General features: G+C 42.9%; 1 protein-coding gene across 7 annotated transcripts in view; it reads right to left on the bottom strand.

Annotated features, from left to right (window-relative positions):
* PIK3C3 (phosphatidylinositol 3-kinase catalytic subunit type 3) overlaps positions 1–19,137 on the bottom strand; it is a 114,069-nt gene that overhangs the window by 30,267 nt on the left and 64,665 nt on the right. For all 7 annotated transcript variants that reach the window (XR_013624884.1, XR_013624885.1, XM_068130082.2 and 4 more), the window contains 6 exons: positions 18,623–18,728; positions 10,922–11,038; positions 10,610–10,747; positions 10,207–10,335; positions 8,422–8,491; positions 1,625–1,689 (listed from right to left, as the gene is read on the bottom strand). Coding sequence is in view for 5 of the 7 variants with exons in the window: in XM_068130082.2 (XP_067986183.1) it covers positions 1,625–1,689; positions 8,422–8,491; positions 10,207–10,335; positions 10,610–10,747; positions 10,922–11,038; positions 18,623–18,728 (625 nt within the window). In the remaining 2 variants the exon portion in view is untranslated. The remainder of the gene's footprint in view (positions 1–1,624; positions 1,690–8,421; positions 8,492–10,206; positions 10,336–10,609; positions 10,748–10,921; positions 11,039–18,622; positions 18,729–19,137) is intronic.

Here is a 19,137-nt window from a genome sequence, read left to right as displayed (position 1 = left end):
GTAGTCAACTCCAAAATATCGATGGCTGGCTCATGGACTACTTGGTCATGGATGTGACAAAGAACCCAAAGACCACTCTGACAGAACTGCAGAGTTCCTTGGGTAAGATGGGAGAACCTGCTGGAAAGACAACAGTTTCTGCAGCACTTCACAAATCTATGCTTAATGGGAGAGTGGCCAGATGGAAACCACTCCAGAGAAAAAGCCACATGACAACACACCTGGAGTTTGCAAACAGGCACGTGAAAGACTCAGAGAGCATGAGGCAAAGATTCTGTGGTCTGATGAGATGAAAATTGAACTCTTTGGCCTGAATGCAAAGCGCGGTATGTCTGGCAGAAACCGAGCACAGATCATCACCCATCTAACACCATCCCGACCATGAAGCATGGTGGTGGCAACATCATGTTATGGGGATGCTTTTCAGTGACAGGAACTGGGAGACTTGTAAGAATAAAGGGAACAATTAATGGAGCCAAATGCAGGAAATCCTTGAGGGGAACCTGCTTCAGAATGCAAAAAACAGACTACGGCAAAGATTTACATTCCAACAGGACAATGACCCCAAGCACACAGCTAAAGCAACACTGGAATGGCTTCAGAACAAGAATGTGAAACTCCGAGTGGCCCAGCCAAAGCCCAGACTTGAATCTCATTGCGAATCTATGGAGGAAACGCTTGAAGATTGCCGTTCACTTACGCTCCCCATCCAACTTGACAGAGCCTGAGCAAATCTGCAATGCAAGAAACTCCACAAATCCAGATGTGCAAACATACCGAAGAAGACAAGAAGACTTGAGGCTGTAATTGCTGCCAAAAGCACTTCTGTGGAGTATTGACTCAGGTGGTTGAATACTTAGGTAAATTACATATTTCTGGATTAATTTTTAATTATTTTGTAAAAATTTTCTATAAATAAAATTCCACTTTGACTTTGAATTTGGAATAAATAAAATTCCAAATTCCAAAAATTATGGGGTATTTTGTGTAGATCGGTGATATAAAAAACTCAATCTAATCCATTTTTAATTCAGGCTGTAACACAACAAAATGTGAAAAACGTCAAGGGGTGTGAATACTTTCTGAAGACCTGCAAAACATTCCACATTTTCCCCGTTATGAACTCGTTGCATTGGCAGTGTGTGTTTGGGTCATTGTCTTGCTGCACAGTGAAGTGCCGTCCAACGAGTTTAGAGGCATTTTCTTCTACATGGGCAGACAAAATATTTTTGTACACTTCTGCCACTGCTGCCATCATTAGTTACATAATAAAAACATTGTATTGTTATTGTTATTAGGGGAGCCCTACATCTGGCAAATAAAATACATTTACTTCTTCATGCAGGTGTATGAATCAAATTGGCACCCCTTTATATGAACTTTTCGAGAGCATTACTTGGTTCCTCCTCAGAACACATGGGTAGTCCATCGTGCACACGATATTTTTTGAATGCCCCTTATTTTGTATTGTTTAGCATTTTATACAAGCTATGGAATGTCCATTCTTTTCTTTACTTTGCCACATGGCACATGGCACATACCCTTATATAAAGGAGTCTTTTTCTATGCCCCTGGCATTTTACCCAATAATTTTGTTTATCAAATGTATATGGACCATTCTCACCTGTATGCTGCCTTCGGTGGCTAAAACCTCTGCCACAGATACGGACTCCACATATTGCATGAAGCCTGTGGGGCATGAAAGTGAAGAGGAGATGAACAGGAAGAAAAGAACAAAAAAAAGAGACATACAACAACAACACAACATGCATTTTAAAGGCCATTTTCCCTGCTAGAGCGGGGTTTAGCCTTGCGGTCCCCATGACAATCTTCTCCATTTTGCCCTATTTTCTGCATCTCTCCTTGTTAACCCCCTTGCTCGCATTTCTTCTTCCACCATCTTTAGCCAAGTCTTTCTCGGTCTTCCCCGTCTTCTACTTCCTTCTACATTCATTTCCATCACTCTTCTCAACCAGTCACTTTCATCCTTGCTCAACACATGACCAAACCATCTCAACCTGTTCCTCTTCACAGCATCAATCACAGGCTCTATTCCCATCATCTTTCGCAATTCATCATTTGTCTTCCTCTCTCTCAACGATACTCCGCACATCCGTCGAACCATTCGCATTTCCACCCTTTCCAACCTTCGTTGCTGCTCTACGTTCATTACCCATGTCTCGCTCCCATAAATCATAACACTTCTCACACATGCAGCATACACCTTTCCCTTCAGCTTCAACGACACTCCCCTCATCATCAGCACGCCACTCAATTCCCGAAACTTCTTCCATGCACATCTCACTCGAGCAACCGTTGCCGAGTCTGATCCACCTTCTCCATTCAGCATGTCTCCGAGGTAGCAAAATGTTTTCACACCTTCCAGCTTCACGCCGTCTCCAAGATCCAACTCAACATTTCCTCCATCTGCAGCTCCCTCTGTGCACACCTTACATTTGAATGTAGCTGCCACACTGGTTAATGACCCTCTCAGACCACTACATTTTTGATGAACCCACTCAGCGCACATTGTACACCGAATGGAGTTCACTCTGACACCCTTCCTACACACAGCACAGCGCCACTTCCCAGTTCTTTCCACCTCACCACATGCTTTACCACTTGCCATCACCTTCGTCTTTCCGATATTCACCTTCAGACCTTTTGTCTCCATACATTCCTTCCACGTGTTCATCTTTTCCTTCAGTCCATCCATACTTTCCGCAATCAACACCAGATCATATGCATACAACAGATGATCTGGTGTTGATTGCGGAAAGTATGGATGGACTGAAGGAAAAGATGAACACGAGAAAAAAAAGAGACATAAACTGACATTATTAAATAAATATACATACTTGTACCAAGTTCGATTTCAGTTTCAAGTTTCAGTTTCAAGTTTCAGCTGTCCTCAAGTATCACATTTCTCAAGTATCACATTTCTCAAGTATCACATTTCTCAAGTATCACATTTCTCAAGTATCACATCACACAACCCAAAAACATCATGCCTCTGGTCACTCCGTCAGTGGAGGCATAAAAAGTAAAGGAGAAGAGTCAAAGTAGGTATGGTTTAGTTGGGTAAATCGAGAGTGAAGACACCCTAGATTTCACCAAATCAATATGTGATCCTAGTACTGCTCACGTAAGAAAATATATGCAGACATTACCGACGAGGCACGGCAAATCAATTTCTCAGCAAAGCAAGAGCATACAATCGGAAGGACACAATCAGCAAGTGTGGAAGCAGATACCAGAAACGCTCTATGGCATGCAAGTACAGGTGCAACAACAAACACCAATGCTATTGGAGAATGTAGTTGTCAAATATGAAACTATTGGGATGAAGGTATGGGGTCTGACTTCAAATCAATATCCCAGAAAATGACAGAAAATGACATTATCCCAGCTTCTGGTTTGCAAATCGGAAGAGCCATGATGGAACTGTCGCATCTGCAGCTGGTTATCACCAGCCGTGGACGGATAAACCGAACCAGCTTTAACTCCCAAGGCGATCTCCCAATCTGGCGGTTATGACGCGCGCAGGATGGAAGAAACACAAAGCGTTTAACACTTCACGAAGACAAGGGTTTATTCCGAAACCCAACCAAGAACACGACAACGACAATGTAACAATAATGATTTATAAGAAAATAAGGCATGGATTGAAAATAACGAAAACAAGTACAGATACATTCAAAGTACACCGCCCCCATGCCAAATAAATAAATATCCTGCAGCTCATAGAGACTGTATTGGGAGGGAGAGGTGTACAATAATTGATTGATTAATTGCATAATTAAAATCAATAAACAATCATCATAAAATATTTTCTTAATCAATTGGCTAATAGCATACCTAAACCACCAGTGCTTCTTCCAAAGCTGTAACTTTTTGAAAATTAATTAAATAAGGAATTAATCGAAAAAATGAAATAATTAATTGATTAATCAATAAATAATTAATCAATTGATCAATAAATCAAAAATATCCTTTATAGCCACATCACTTGGTTACTGTCATGTCCAAATATCAGCTTCCTAGCTCAAAAGGTACCTGGGATATTGCCCAGATGTGAAATAAAATAAAATAAAGAAATGATTAATAATGAAAATAAATAAATAATAATAATCATAAAATAATTAAATAATTAATCAATTGGCTAATAGAATACCTAAACCACCACCGTTTCATCTGAATCTGTAACTTTAAAAAAAATAATTAATGAAGTCATTGATCGAATAATTAAATAATTAATCGATTCATTGATTAATCAATAAATCAAAAATAGCCTTTACAGCCAAATCACTTGGTCATTGTCATGTCCAAATATCAGCTTCCTAGCTCAAAAGGTGCCTGAGATATTGCCCAGATAAGAAAGGAAATAAATAAATTCTTCATTAATCGATAATAATTAAATTACGAATCAATTAATTGATTAATCAAAAAACCAAAAATACGTTTTTGCCAAAGGACTCGCTCACAATTGTGCCGAAATTTCAGCTTCCTAGCTCAAAGGATGGCTGAGATATCACCCGGACAAACAAACAAACAAGAAAACAAAAAAAGAAAACAAGATAGAAACCGGAGTGAAACCGGAGTACTCCCTTTCAGCGCCCGTCATTGCCGGGCACCGATCCTGGAGATGGCATAGGAAAGGAGCGGTGTACAGCAAGAAAGAAACCAGAGTGAAAACAGAGTACTCCCTTTCAGCGCCCGTCATTGCCGGGCCCCCTTCGGTGCCCAGCAATGACGTCGTGCAGCTCCTGGAGATGGCATAGGAAAGGAGTGGTGTACAATAAATGCTGAGGAAAAAATGCTAAATTGAGAGACCTCACACACATACAAACACACACAGGGTAAAGTAATAAAATGAAAATTCCCCTACAGCACTTATCTCGCGCCAATATGGATCCTGTTGTACAATCGGCAGTTGGCGAAGCCCGGAGCCACCAGGCAGGAGTCTGGCAAAATGGCGGCGATGTCGAACGCCGCGCGTCAAAGGCGCTGTGGGCACTCAGGAGTGAGGCGAGTGGTTAGCACAGCCCTAGTTATTTTCTCCTCTGTTTGGGGAAGGACAGCGCGGCCCTCAGCTCCCCGTAGAGCTCAGCACCCAAAGCCTCCTCACGATTGCCACAGAACAACGCAAGAGCTCTCCTCAGCACAACACAAAATGTCGAAGCCTCCTCTTGCTGCTCGCGCTCTGCCCACGTCATCCAACCGCGTCACTCGGGGCGGGGGGTTGGGGGGGGTGCATGGCCTTCCGGCCCTGTTTCCCCCCGCCCATCGTACCACTGTAGCTCCGCCTCTCCTGAGCGGGTCTTCACTAAATCATGTCCATGGAGTTTGAATACTAGCAGACTGATGTTTTTTGCTTGGGCAGCGATTATTATAAATGTTATGGATGGCCACAGAGGATATTACTAACGGGGGGAATTATCCTGAAATCCTACTACTAATTCACACGGCATCATCCCTCGTATGATGACATTTAAACACAACCTTAAGCTACATTTTCCCTACTTATTACATCGAGATGCTCCTACACATCATACAGTCCATTCTATTTCCATTCTTTTTTTTCTTTTTTCTTTTTATGCTGGAAGCTCCAGGCATGAACTATATAGCCCTCATTGAGGCCAAGCCTTAAATAAAAGAGAAGGAAAGAGTATGATGAAAAGTGTATGACGTTTGTTTGTAAGCAAGAGAGAGAGACTGAAGCTAGTCCGGTAGCTCTAGTTTGAGCGAGACGGAAAGTAAGACAAGCAATCCTGACACGGAGAGGGTAAGATGGTGCCGGGCACCACTTAACGCTCCTAAGTCAGGACGGTAGTACTACCCTGGGTAGTTTCTGTATACAACCTACTACCTACAAGACCTTAAATCCTACCTAATTCAATCTGACCTTTCCTATGGTATTTTCTTACCTAGCCCCATAAACGTAACAATACTGTCACGTCGCTGGGGATTAAGATCCCCGATGACGGATAGCCGAAACGAGTTTCAACTCCGAGGCGTATTTCGATACTTGGCGGGCTTATCTTTGGCATGCGCAGGAGAGGCCCGAAGCCTTATCTGATTGGACGGTCGCCATGGGGTTTTTGTTCCTCGAACCCACTAACAAATAAACACACACGACAAGTAAAATCCACAATACAACAAATGAAATGCACAATAATAAATTTAATGAAATGAAGGCACGGAAATAAAATGAATGTTGGAGTAAATCTATAATCCTAACTTGAGACGTCTCCACTCAGACACAAAATCAGACAGGGGAATGATTAAAAACCACCTTTTAGAGGCCATTTTTCCCCGCAAGCGGGGGTTGGCCTTTTTCGGGAACTGTGGTTGTTGTTGTTTTTCGGTCCCCTTTTTGAAGCAATGTTTTACGGCCGGATGCCCTTCCTGATGCCCTTCCTTTTTGCCGCCTTTAACGACAAGCAGGGAATTACCAGTGAACTGGTACTCAAATTTGCCGACCTCGGAAGGATGACAGGCTGAGTCAACCCCCCTGGCGTTAATTCAGCGATTGACCGGGATTCGAACCCAGGATCCTAGGATCCTAAGCCGGCACCCTAGCCGCTAGCCCAACACCAGGGACTCACCAGATTCAGGGAATGATTAAAGAAAATAAATGTTTTAAGTTGGCAGGTACTCAGCTTTGCGTCTCAACGAGGACTTTGAGGATCTCGGTGGTCGTCGAACCCGAGTCACTGCGCAGGAAACGCACAAGATGGCGCGGAGTCGCGCCCATCGCCAGCCGCCGACATGAGGCAAGCAGACAGGACAGCCTCCTTAGGTCTGCTCGCGACCTCCTCTGTCTCCGAAGAGCACCACCATCAACAACACCCCCTCCAACATTGCAAAGGTTCCTCAAAGCTCTGAAATGTTCTCTCCAAAAAGCACACGAGCCAGCCGCAGCTGACAGCCAGACACAAAAGCGTCCACCCCACACGAAGCCAGCACCAGAGAGAAAGCCAGAAATATGCGCCCGCTCACCATGCAGCCAAGGACAGATATAAAATGCGACCGGCCGGGGTGAAAGTGCGGCCGGGGTGAAAGCCAGAACGTGAGAGAGCGAGGGAGAGGGATGCAATGCACCCTCCTTTGACCCTCGCTGACGTCACTCCCCGACCAATCCTGACGTCCCATTACATCATCCCATGGCCCCTTAACCAGTCAGGAAGCTCGGGGCGTGGTTTCTCCATTACGAGTCCTCAATGCGGAGTATAACCGCCGTTCGGGAATGTTCGGATGATGTCGGCGGTCGTGGGGCAGGGTTTAATTTCCCGATGGAATGTGCTGGGTACTGTCGGCAATGTCGGTTGAATGGCCGTTGTTGTAACAATGGGGCCGATTGCTTGGCTGGCCGAGTTTTGATGAGATGAAACGGAAGGGAAGAATCACAGGGGCCATTACACACTGGGGATTATCCTTAAGCCCTACCTAATTAGCATAGCTCCACCCCTCGTATGGAGACACATATACGATATTATTCCATGCAGATTCCCTACTTATTTACATTGAGGTGGGCTTATTCTTCAAGTCACACGGTCCATGCTAATTTACACAATCCTGACTTAACTAAGGCATTTCATTTCCTATCCCCACAAACGTAACAATACTTTATAAAAGTCTGCCACTGTTGTTACGCTGTAAAGATCCATGTCCATAACTTGGAGCCAAATGAGTTACAACACTGAATGACAATTGCAGGGACAATGGAGCAGCCACCATTGCACTGAGTTACTGCTGCTAATGTCATTATCACATTGTACAAATTCTCACGTGTATCCATCCCAACTATGCCATCTCAAAATGCCTCCTGCAAAGTCACGCAAGTCGCACACGGCAGCTTTTAAGTTGGAAGTGGTCAAGTTCGCTGAGGAAAATTGTGGGAATATGGCCGTGCACAGGAAATATGGTGCCAGGGAGAAATGTGTTTGAGACTGGCAAAATGTAATGTGCTGTTAGCCAGTGCAAGATTCTGTAAGCTCGTTTTAAATACTGTACCTCTATGTGATAACAAACTATTCACATTCCTAATTTATCCATAAGACCGTCCCACAAAGTAATTCAAATATGCATAAAACAGCTCATTAATTAATATTCATGGCCTTGGAAGAACCATAGCTAGTGATGCGTTGTGACATTGGCAGGTAGGAATTAATGCCTCCATTGTTCAGATCGATGCACAGTTTTGCTAACTACCATGGTTTATTTTGCTTCATCTTATACTCCAAATAAAGTTATCGATGTATGAATGAAGCAAAGGAAAATAGGAAAGTTGGCAGATTTGACTTGTACTGCACATCGACTTGCACACGAAAAAAATCGCTATTCGAGCTTGAGGTAGGGATAAGGTAGAGAAAACAATCTGTAATCGATGCTTTGCACATCAACAGGTATGGCATCTACCATGCTTCGTGCTGCTTGCCAGAACTCGGTACGGCGTCAGTTTCAGATCCAAGTTTTCCTTGCGCAGGAGCTGCCAGAAAAAAAGAGTCATGCAATGGTAACATGATAACATTGTAATGGTCGGTCAGGAACACGTTACAGGAGGCAAGGAAATTATGGCATGTTGCCAGGCTATGAGAGCACGATCTGCCATGCAATAAAAAAAAACATTTCAGACTTGTAACTAGACCCTGGCCCTGATGTTTGTTGTACTCTTGGCATGATGTAAGTTCTGAGAGGTTGGAGCCCACAAGTGAAAGATAAGTGGAAAGTTATTAAATTGGGCAATAAACTCTCATCCCACAACATGTCACCACTGTATCCAAGAAATTTCAGTGGGAAAACAGTACAAAAGGTTTTTGCATTAACTTCCATTTCAGTTAGAAAAAAATTAATCTAATTCTGATTTCTAACAAGACAATCGATTCAGGCTTCAGTTACAGTGGGGAAAAGAAATAAAGAATCATTGAAATTCTCATCAAGATTAAACTGGAAGTTTGAACGTCAACAGTAATCCAAGGCATGTGGATGAGCATGCACAATCAAGAGGAAATAGGAAAATAAAAACCGACTGGGATTTTAACCTGAGATTTCAATATCATGAGATTAGTGTCACATGTAACGCCAAACAGGAACTCTCTGTCTCATATATGGAAATCCTACATGCGATTGCTCTGTGCATATGCCGTGTTGTTTTCGTGCCTCGTGCAATGTCAAATCGCCACCTTTATCTCCACATATCCGTCTGTTGTGGTAGCAAAAACTATAAAAGCAAATAAACAATATAAAATGAACATTGCTTTGGGATACCCAAACCTTTTACAGTAAGTTCTCCTACAACGTTGGTTTACTCCAACGTCGCTAACCAATAGGGGACCACATTTCTTACAGCATCGTGAGGTTTCGACACAACATCGGCAGTTCCCATCTATCCCTGGTGTTGGGCTAGCGACTAGGGTGCCGGCTTAGGATCCTAGGATCCTGGGTTCGAATCCCGGTCGATCGCTGAATTAACGCCAGGGGGGTTGACTCAGCCTGTCATCCTTCCGAGGTCGGCAAATTGAGTACCAGTTCACTGGTAATTCCCTGCTTGTCGTTGAAGGCGGCAAAAAGGGTTGGCGGCAGGAAGGGCATCCGGCCGTAAAACATTGCTTCAAAAAGGGGACCGAAAAACAACAACTACCACGGTCCCCGAAAAGGCCAACCCCCGCTTTGCGGGGAAAAATGGCCTCTAAACGGTGGTTTTTGTATCGGCAGTTCCCATCTGATTTAATATCCATTGGTATACTGAACCACCTTTACAGGCCATTTTCCCCCGCAGAGCAGAGGTTGGCCTTTTTCGGGCAACTTGGTCCCCTTTTTGAAGCAATGTTTTATGGCCGGATGCCCTTCCTGCCGCCAACCCTGTTAGTCGCCTCTTGCGAAACACAGGGAATTACCAGTGAACTGGTACTCGATTTGCCGACCTCGGAAGGATGACGGGCTGAGTCAACCCCCCCTGGCTTTAATTCAGCGATCGACCGGGAATCGAGCCCGGGATCCTGGGATCCCAAGCCGGCACCCTAACCGCTAAGCCAACACCAGTGGTATACAATATATGTATTTAAATCTGATTTAATGAATTTGCTTAAAACAAAGCTTCCATGACTTTTATCAAATAAATCGAAAAAGCCTTTCATTCCGCAATTGAGGGATTTGTAATTTTTGACTCCCACCCATGAGAGATTTTTTTTGTAGAAAGCCGACCTTGTCCATAAGCGAAATGATCTGCAGGATAAGTTGGTCTTGGCGTAGATCATCTCCATGCTTGAAGATGACCAGATACTCCTCACGATCCACTGTGCAAAACACCAGCTTGGCTGGCATGAGGGCACTCTGATAACAAGAGTTAACAACAACAACAAATACATACATATATGTGACCAATGATATAGAAACAACTCTCGAAATGTTTTTTTTTTTTTTAAATAATTTCTGAATGTCAAAAACAAATATATGACAAACAAAACAAAATAATCAGGAAATAGCGAGAAGAACTCCATTTAAGAGAAATAATCCCTTACAACAACGATCGAGCTGGGAGTGTTGCACAAGTACAGGGCCTTTGCATGTCGTACATGTACAGCCATATTGCGTTCCTTATCCTCACTTTAAAGAGTGTTGCTTTCTCAGGTTTCATGGAATCAATATTGAGCTCTGGGTCCAGTGGAAGTGGAATCGGGTCAAAGTTGACAAAGTTTGACTTTCCAACCTCCATCTCTCCCAGCAAGCATTGTAATCTCTCTATCTGTGGATAAAGGCATGCGTGGGCATCATCAGTACCAGTACCTCATGAAATACAAAACGTTCATATCAAGGCACGAGATTTAGAAAACACTTCGCATGTGGTGCAAATGCAACTCTGACTAAGAAGCAATACACGGGCCGACACTTTACAGTTTTGATAATCGCAGAACATCACCTTCTTCCTTCGGTTCCCACTTTCCCGTTGCACCGCCTTCATGAGGTTCACAAGGCGGTTCACAAATCTTTGTTGCTCGGCCAGCACAGAGCGTCGTAATCGTGTCTCTTTCCCACCCTGACAACAAATTACATGCGGAACAACATTCTCATTATGCAAATTTATGATGCCAGCATTAAGGAGCTCATAAAATGATGTTGATAAATCATCGATTATTATCATCCATAATCATAATCTTCACATGAACCTTCCACTTTACTGAGAGCTCGATATTAATGGGAATCCGTGTCGGACCCCCAAATTTTACAAGTGGTCGGGTTTTGGATGCCCTGTCGGGCACCCTCAAAATCGCATAACGGACATCAATTGTGATCCCAAATGTACGATCGCCATGATCGAAGCGACAACTGTTTTGAAATCCACTTTGCACGATTAAATATTGCCAAATGTAGAGGTCCTATTAATAATCCTCAAATGCACTACACTCATATGGTTTGCGGGAAGACGCAGTGATCTTGTAAATACATGCACTGAGACATGAGAACGATGATCGGTTGACTATGATTCACAATTCGATGATCACCTCTCAGCTCTATCAAAAATAATGTATTTAGCACTACACAGGCCTTATACACACAACTCTGGCCGTTTCTAAAAACTTGGCACACCTGGAACCCACCAGTGATCGAAAAGACATTGTTGTTTTGATTTTATTATTTGGAGGAAAATTTGCAAATGTGCAATTTATATAAAAATATTCTCATTTTTACCACATGTTATGGAAACAACAACAACAACAACATGCATTTTAAGGCTATTTTCCCTGCTAGAGCGGGGGTTAGCCTTGCGGTCCCCATGACAATCTTCTCCATTTTGCCCTATTTTCTGCATCTCCCATTGTTAACCCCCTTGCCCGCATTTCTTCTTCCACCATCTTTAGCCAAGTCTTTCTCGGTCTTCCCCATCCTCTACTTCCTTCTACATTCATTTCCATCACTCTTCTCACCCAGTCACTTTCATCCTTCCTCAACACATGACCAAACCATCTCAACCTGTTCCTCTTCACAGCATCCATCACAGGCTCTATTCCCATCATCTTTCGCAATTCATCATTTGTCTTCCTCTCTCTCAACGATACTCCGCACATCCACCAAACCATTCGCATTTCCACCCTTTCCAGCCTTCATTGCTGCTCTAGGTTCATTACCCATGTCTCGCTCCCATAAATCATAACACTTCTCACGCATGCAGCATACACCTTTCCTTTCAGCTTCAACGACACTCCCCTCCTCATCAGCACGCCACTCAGTTCCCGAAACTTCTTCCATGCACATCTCACTCTAGCAACCGTTGCCGAGTCTGATCCACCTTCTCCATTCAGCATGTCTCTGAAGTAGCAAAATGTTTTCACACCTTCCAGCTTCACACAGTCTCCAAGATCCAACTCAACATTTCCTCCATCTGCAGCTCCCTGTGTGCACACCTCACACTTGAATGTAGCTGCCACACTGGTTAATGACCCTCTCAGACCACTACATTTTTGATGAACCCACTCAGCACACATTGTACATTGAATGGAGTTCACTCCGACAAACTTCCTGCACACAGCACACGGCCACTTCTCAGTTCTTTCCACCTCACCACATGCTTTACCACTTGCCATCACCTTCGTCTTTTCCGATATTCACCTTCAGACCTTTCGCCTCCATACATTCCTTCCACTTGTTCATCTTTTCCTTCAGTCCATCCATAATCTCCCCAATCAACACCAGATCATCTGCATACAACAACTCCCACGGTAAACCCTCCTTTACGTTCTGAACCAGCACCTCCATCACAGCTACAAATAGTAGTGGACTTAGTACCGACCCCTGATGCACTCCCACCTTCACCTCAAACTCACCACTGTTCCCGTCCTTCGTCCTTACAGCTGTGCGCGCTCTCTCGTACATTGCCATCACTACTCTGATCAACCATTCCTCCACTCCTAACTTTCTCAATACCCATGACAATACTTCACGTGGAACCCTATCGAATGCTTTCTCCAGATCAACAAACCCAAGAAACAACTTCTTCCTCTTCTCCATGTACTTCTCCTGCCTATTACCACATGTTGTGGCAAATCACTAAACTATTGCTTATTATCAGCAGTCAAACTACAAGATCAAACTTTATTTCTCCCCTTCATTCATAATTTTAGAAAACAAGTTTTACAGTTTTCTTTTTATTGCTTTTTTTTGGCTTTTGGGGGGGGGGGGGGTAGGGGGGAGGGGGAATAAAAATATCAAGATTACAAAAACTGGGTGCCCGGCTGAACACCCAAAGTAATTTTTTTAATGTGTAACCCTGCCGCTTACTCACCAATTGTGAATCAGAAAATGTATGCATTCCTTTCCTTGATGTTCCTGAGTTTATATTATTAATTATAAAGGATTTATGACAACCCAAAATTTGTTTGTGTTCCTTGTCATTCCTCTGTATGTGTCGATGTCAAACGATTCAAATGTTCTTTCCTTTTTAAATCGTTTACACTGCCACATGTATAACATAGATCGTTTAGCCTTGTCGACTTGTAGTTATCAAATCTGTTTGTGACTTTGTCCTTTTTTTTTCTTTTTTTTTCTTTCTTTTTTTATATAAATGAAATTTTTTTTTATTTTTTTTTTTAAATACAGAATCGAGGCTCGTGTGAGACCTAACACATTGAACATGACAACATGCACAAACACATAAAACATACAATGAAGGGAGCAGGAGACAAGAGGGGGAGAGAAGGAAGTACACAAGCACAACTACAGAAGAGAACAGGGACGTCGGTACATCTGTGGAAGGGGGAGGGCTAGGGAAGGAGGGATGGGTACACGGTATAAAGCAAATGAACACTACTAGGAATTTCACTCCGAGGAATTTCAGGAAAGAAGTGTTTTAACGGGGGTAGAAAAGATCAAGGTTTTGGATGGGGGAAGACAAGAGATGCTGGTGAACAGCTGTTTTAAATGGGGTGAACAGCTTTGGATGGGGGAAGACAAGAGATGCTGGTGAACAGCTGTTTTAAATGGGGTGCACAGCTTTGGATGGGGGAAGACAAGAGATGCTGGTGAACAGCTGTTTTAAAGACCTGGAGGGAGGAGTGGGATTGAAGAGTGTGTGGGAGTTTGTTCCAGGGGCAGGAGGAAAGAGGAATGAAGTTGTGAAAGTGAGCAGAGAGTCTCGATTTTGGCAGTTTCACCATAAGAGGGTTGCTGGCAGATCTTGTGCATCCTGCAGGAATATTTAGGAGACAGAACACAGACAGAGCAGGGAGAGCAAGACCGGAGAGGAGTCGGTAGAAGACAGAAAGACCACCAAACTGCCTGTGGTGAGAGAGAGAAAGACGCTCATAATCAGCTTCATCTCGTGAATCAATCTTCACCTTCATCACAGTCTTTTGTTGTAATGTCCATTTTCAGCAATTTAATTATATTATAATGTACTATTTTGATGCCACTTCTGTTTTCTATGAATTTAAGTTTTATGATTGGTTGAAAAAAACCTACTACTACTACTACTACTACTGCAACTACCACCACCACCACTATTTTTTTCATTCTGCTGGTGAACAGGCTGGATTACTGTACATGATGTTGCATCATGGAGTACCGTACATCACACTTTTATAAGGATGTTCTCACTTTCACGGTGATACTTAAGAGCTTCCCACTACTTTAATTCGCTCTGCCACAAATCCGTGTTTGGTTTGTATTTACCGTAAATCCCCATGTACGACACTTTCCTCCACCCTCCACCCCAAGAAAATGAGGGCAAATGTTGCGCCTTATGCACAAGTATAGAATGTTCCCAATGGTACCATGGAAACTACACCGTGTACCTTATGTCTGCGTATGTCCATTGTAAATGAGCATACATGTAAACCATAATTAATCAAGATTTATTAGCGTGGTCGACGGGGTTTTTGTGTGTGTGTGTGTGTGTGTATGTGTGTGTATGTGTGTGTATGCGTGTGTGTATGCGTGTGTGTATGCGTGTGTGTATGCGTGTGTGTATGCGTGTGTGTATGCGTGTGTGTATGCGTGTGCGTGTGCGTGTGTGTGTGTGTGTATGTGTGTATATGTGTGTGCATGTGTGTATGTGTATGCATGTGTGTATGCATGCGTGTGTATGCGTATGTGTATGCATATGTATATGTGCATGCGTATATGTGTATGCATATGTATATGTGCATGTGTGTATGTGTGCATGTGTGCATGTGTGCATGTGTGTGCGTGTGTGTGTGTATGTGTATAAATGTGTATGTGTGTATGTGTGTATGTGTTATGGATCCGTCACTTCCACCTTTGTTGTTATTATATAGTTAGGATTTTTAGTTTCAGGTAATATTGTTATGATTTTTGTGTGAAATGGAGATGACTTTAGTAAAAGGTAAAAATAAATGTTTGTGAAGGAAAAAGGAAAACACGGCAAAGAAACCGGAAGAAGAGAGATCGAGATCGGCAGAGAGAGAGGAGAAGACAGCTGTGAGTCACATCGAGGCTGCGAGCGGACTTTTTTGATATTGGTCGCGAATGAGTTGGGGCTTGTCTGCCCCCGGGGGAGGGATTGTCTGCGACGCCGTCATATATTGCGATTGCAACTAAACCTGCGTCTCAGGTTTGATCACCAAGTATGAGTTACTGTTTGCGGGAGCAAGCGCCTCCATTACAGGCCGATACGCCATTTTGTCCTCGAAGAGACTGTCCGCTTAGTGCATCTTGTTTTGTCGTTGGGATTTCCATATCGACTTCACTGTGTGGAGCGCCGTTGGTTTACATATCGACTCAATTCCCATATCGACCTCTCACCTCGTAACTCCTCGTTCACCGCCGTGCCGATACCTGCCCGTTCTCGTCGTTCTGCACGGCTTCAACCAGCATGGGGATCCGTGCACGGACTTTGGGGAAAGTTACATCTCACTCACGTTTGGCGTGTCGTGAGTTTATTGCTTTGAGAGCATTGGGGAATGATGGTACCATCATATGTATTGTTCATTCGATGCAAGTGACATTTTCATTGTACTTTCTTTAATCGTGTTATTATTGTGTATGTGAGAGTTCTTAATATAATCACTTGTTTTCTTCTAAAATTGCATTGGTGTGGTTTTACCATGGTTTGTTAGAACACTCAAAATAACAAATCTTTCTGCCGTGTTCCCACTCCAGACTTTGAGGTGCACCATAACCGTGGTTTGGGGAGGTAATACGTAACAGTATGTGTGTATGTGTGTTTGTGTGTGTGTGCGCACGCCATATCTTAACGCTTTTACCATTCGGGCCTTTGTCATCAAATTTTCAACAAACCTTTATTATGAAAATACGGGGGAAAATAATTTAAAATTGTGTCAAAATGTGAAAGGGCAAAGTCATAGTGTCAAGTACGAGACTCCCTGTTTTTTTTTAATCTATACGTATAAAAGACAAAAAAATAAAATCTCTGTGTTATATGCACGGCCTCAACTTTTAAGTTACAAACTCCAAACTTGGGGTACAAATACAACTTTGTGGGGGGAGGGGAGAGAGATGGTAGGTGGGTAACATCGGCTTTGTGGCTGTGTGGGAATTGTTGTCCTGTATCAAAAATAACAGACAACTTTCACTTTGTTGGCAAAGGAACATTTATTAATTATGTACGTACGGAGAGAAATGTTTGACACCAGCAAGCAGATCTCTGAATCCCACTCAAGACTGCATTCAATATATATCCAAATTGTTTACTACACATGGAGGCAGAAGTGAAAACTTGAACATCAGAAAAGAACACAGGAATGCTGATGTAACGACCTTTGGCTTCACAAAAACATGTTTTTGCCAGCTCAGCACAAAGAAGCAGTTCTGCCCAGCAACTGTGAAATGGTTTCCCTCGGCCGAGCTCAACTAGATCACATGATGCATTTAGACAACATGCTCCTGGCCATGGCTGTCTCTGATTGGTCCAGAGATGACAATTATCCAATTTTACCCCTACAGCCACGACCTCACGTGGGGGTTTGGGGCTGGCGGGATGGGGGGGGTAGGGGTTGGCATAAATTGTCTATGTAAATGTGTACCGCGTAACGTTACCTGGTGGTGGTGGCTTATTATATGTTTTATGTGCTAGCTCTTACACGAGCCTCAACTTTAAATGGTGCTAGGAGATCTCTGTTTAAAGACAGTAAAAATATAGATTTATTAAGCACGAGCAAAAGTACCCGGCATTGCTAGGCAACAATAAGTCGCTTCCTGACGGGAATATGAATGAGAGGGGAGAGGAGGAAGGAGGGAGAGGGGGGAAGGAGTGACTATAATCACACAAAAATGTGAGTCAATGAAAAAATGGGAAGTGAAAACAAAAAGGCAGCTCTGTCTAATGTAATGCCATGGCTTGCAAAAGCAGCCTGAATAGCATTCACCAATCGCTAGATATGGTAAATTTTGTCAGATTTCACTCCAGATTTGGACATTATTTAGTCAACAGAATTCAATCCTCATATCCAAATCCAGATTTTGATGATATGCATCAATATTATGTAATGATAATCAATCGTGTTTCCAAGGCAAGGCACGTTTGAGTCGGCCAAAACAAAATGGTGGCTTAAGAACCCAGTGAGGTGCAGTGGGCTGACCAAGATGGCGGGTCGCCATATTGGTAAGCCACCACGTCAGGTTTTTTTTCTTCTTATGAGCACCTCGTTAATCATGTTCAAAAAGGGTGTTATAACACACCCAAACACCCAGTTTTCATCCTTGCAATCTGTTGGAGGTCCAGGTATATGCATGCAAAGTTTGGGGCTACTAGGTTTCATGGTATTGGAGTTACGGAGGAGACAGACGGACGGACGGACGGACACTGCCTTTTACTATTATAGATTAAGATAGTGGATGGATTATCCTTCTCACACCATGAAGCACACAAGGCTGTCCACGCAGATTCATTGGCTGGAGGGCACAATCCTGGATGGGTCGCCACTCCGACAGCATACTCGACTGGCTAACCTTTCCCAACAAGGTAGTACTCATTTTGCCAACCTCAAAAGGGTGATGGCCTGATTCAACCCGCTTGGTGTTATTTTGGCATGAATGGAGCTTGTACTCAGGACCTTAAACTCCAAAATCAACCACCAGACCCATTCATCTACCAAGAAGCTATTAATTAATGGTTAATAAATTATTACAAACAATGTTTCTCTTCTAATTTCTAGTTGGCATTTGCTGATATATTAGACATCTGAACTAAGGCGAATGCAAACTTTGTACAGTGTATTAGTTACGTAGAGATGTACATTTTCGGGAGGGATAGGGTGTGGGTGACAAATCAACCATTCACCATATACATGGTGGTTTTCATCATGCCAAGATCTGATTGGCAGGATTCATAAAAATAATATCCTTTTTGGACTACTAAAAATTGTCTAGATTAATAGGTTTGTATCGGTTCATTAATACTGGGACAAACAGAATGATTTTAGACATTCAGTTAAATATGTGAAATACTGTCGTTAAAATAAATCAAGAATGTGAAAAACAATTACCATTGAATTACGCATCGTAATTGGTGAGGCAACTCAAACTAAACAAAATAACCAATTAACGTCAGAGCATTTGTTCCTGCTTTCATTCCCCGACTAATGCAATACCCTCTCTTTTCCTCCTCTTCCTCCTCATTACAATTTATCATTGAATGCATTTTCACCTTGAGTAGGGCTTGACTGAACCTTCTCATGACGCTGACATACATCTCCGAGATGTTTGGTTCTCTCTGTGCCATATCATGTTCTTCACACTCTACGATCAAATACCTGCAAGCAAACAGGAAGACATTTTCCAGAGACAAAAAACACCAGGTAATCAATTTCATCATTCATTCTCTGGTAATTCATTCCTACTTCAGGCATTCGATCTATTAATTCTATCACTCCTTAGCCTATTCATTCTATAATGCCTTATTTGTTCAACATTCTTTATTCGGGTTGTTTATTCTATCATTCTTTGGCCTATGTATGATGCTGGCAAATCTATATAATAATACGCTTGTTGTTCATTCATCCGTCCATCTGTCTGTCTGTGTGTATCATTCCATTCCACCCATTGGTTAGACGAGTGTGGATCAACTCCCTACGCTCACCTCACCACACGTCGCTACAGACGCGTGGGCTTGTATTAACTGAGGATAATGACTGTACGTGAGTTGCTGTATTGTCATGATTT

Source organism: Myxine glutinosa, chromosome 11 (genome assembly GCF_964187855.1).
Source record: "Myxine glutinosa chromosome 11, kmMyxGlut1.1, whole genome shotgun sequence".
In the NCBI taxonomy this organism is placed as follows: Eukaryota; Metazoa; Chordata; class Myxini; order Myxiniformes; family Myxinidae; genus Myxine; species Myxine glutinosa.
Note: the sequence above shows the minus strand (reverse complement) of the source record. Positions and strands in the feature narration are given on the sequence as shown.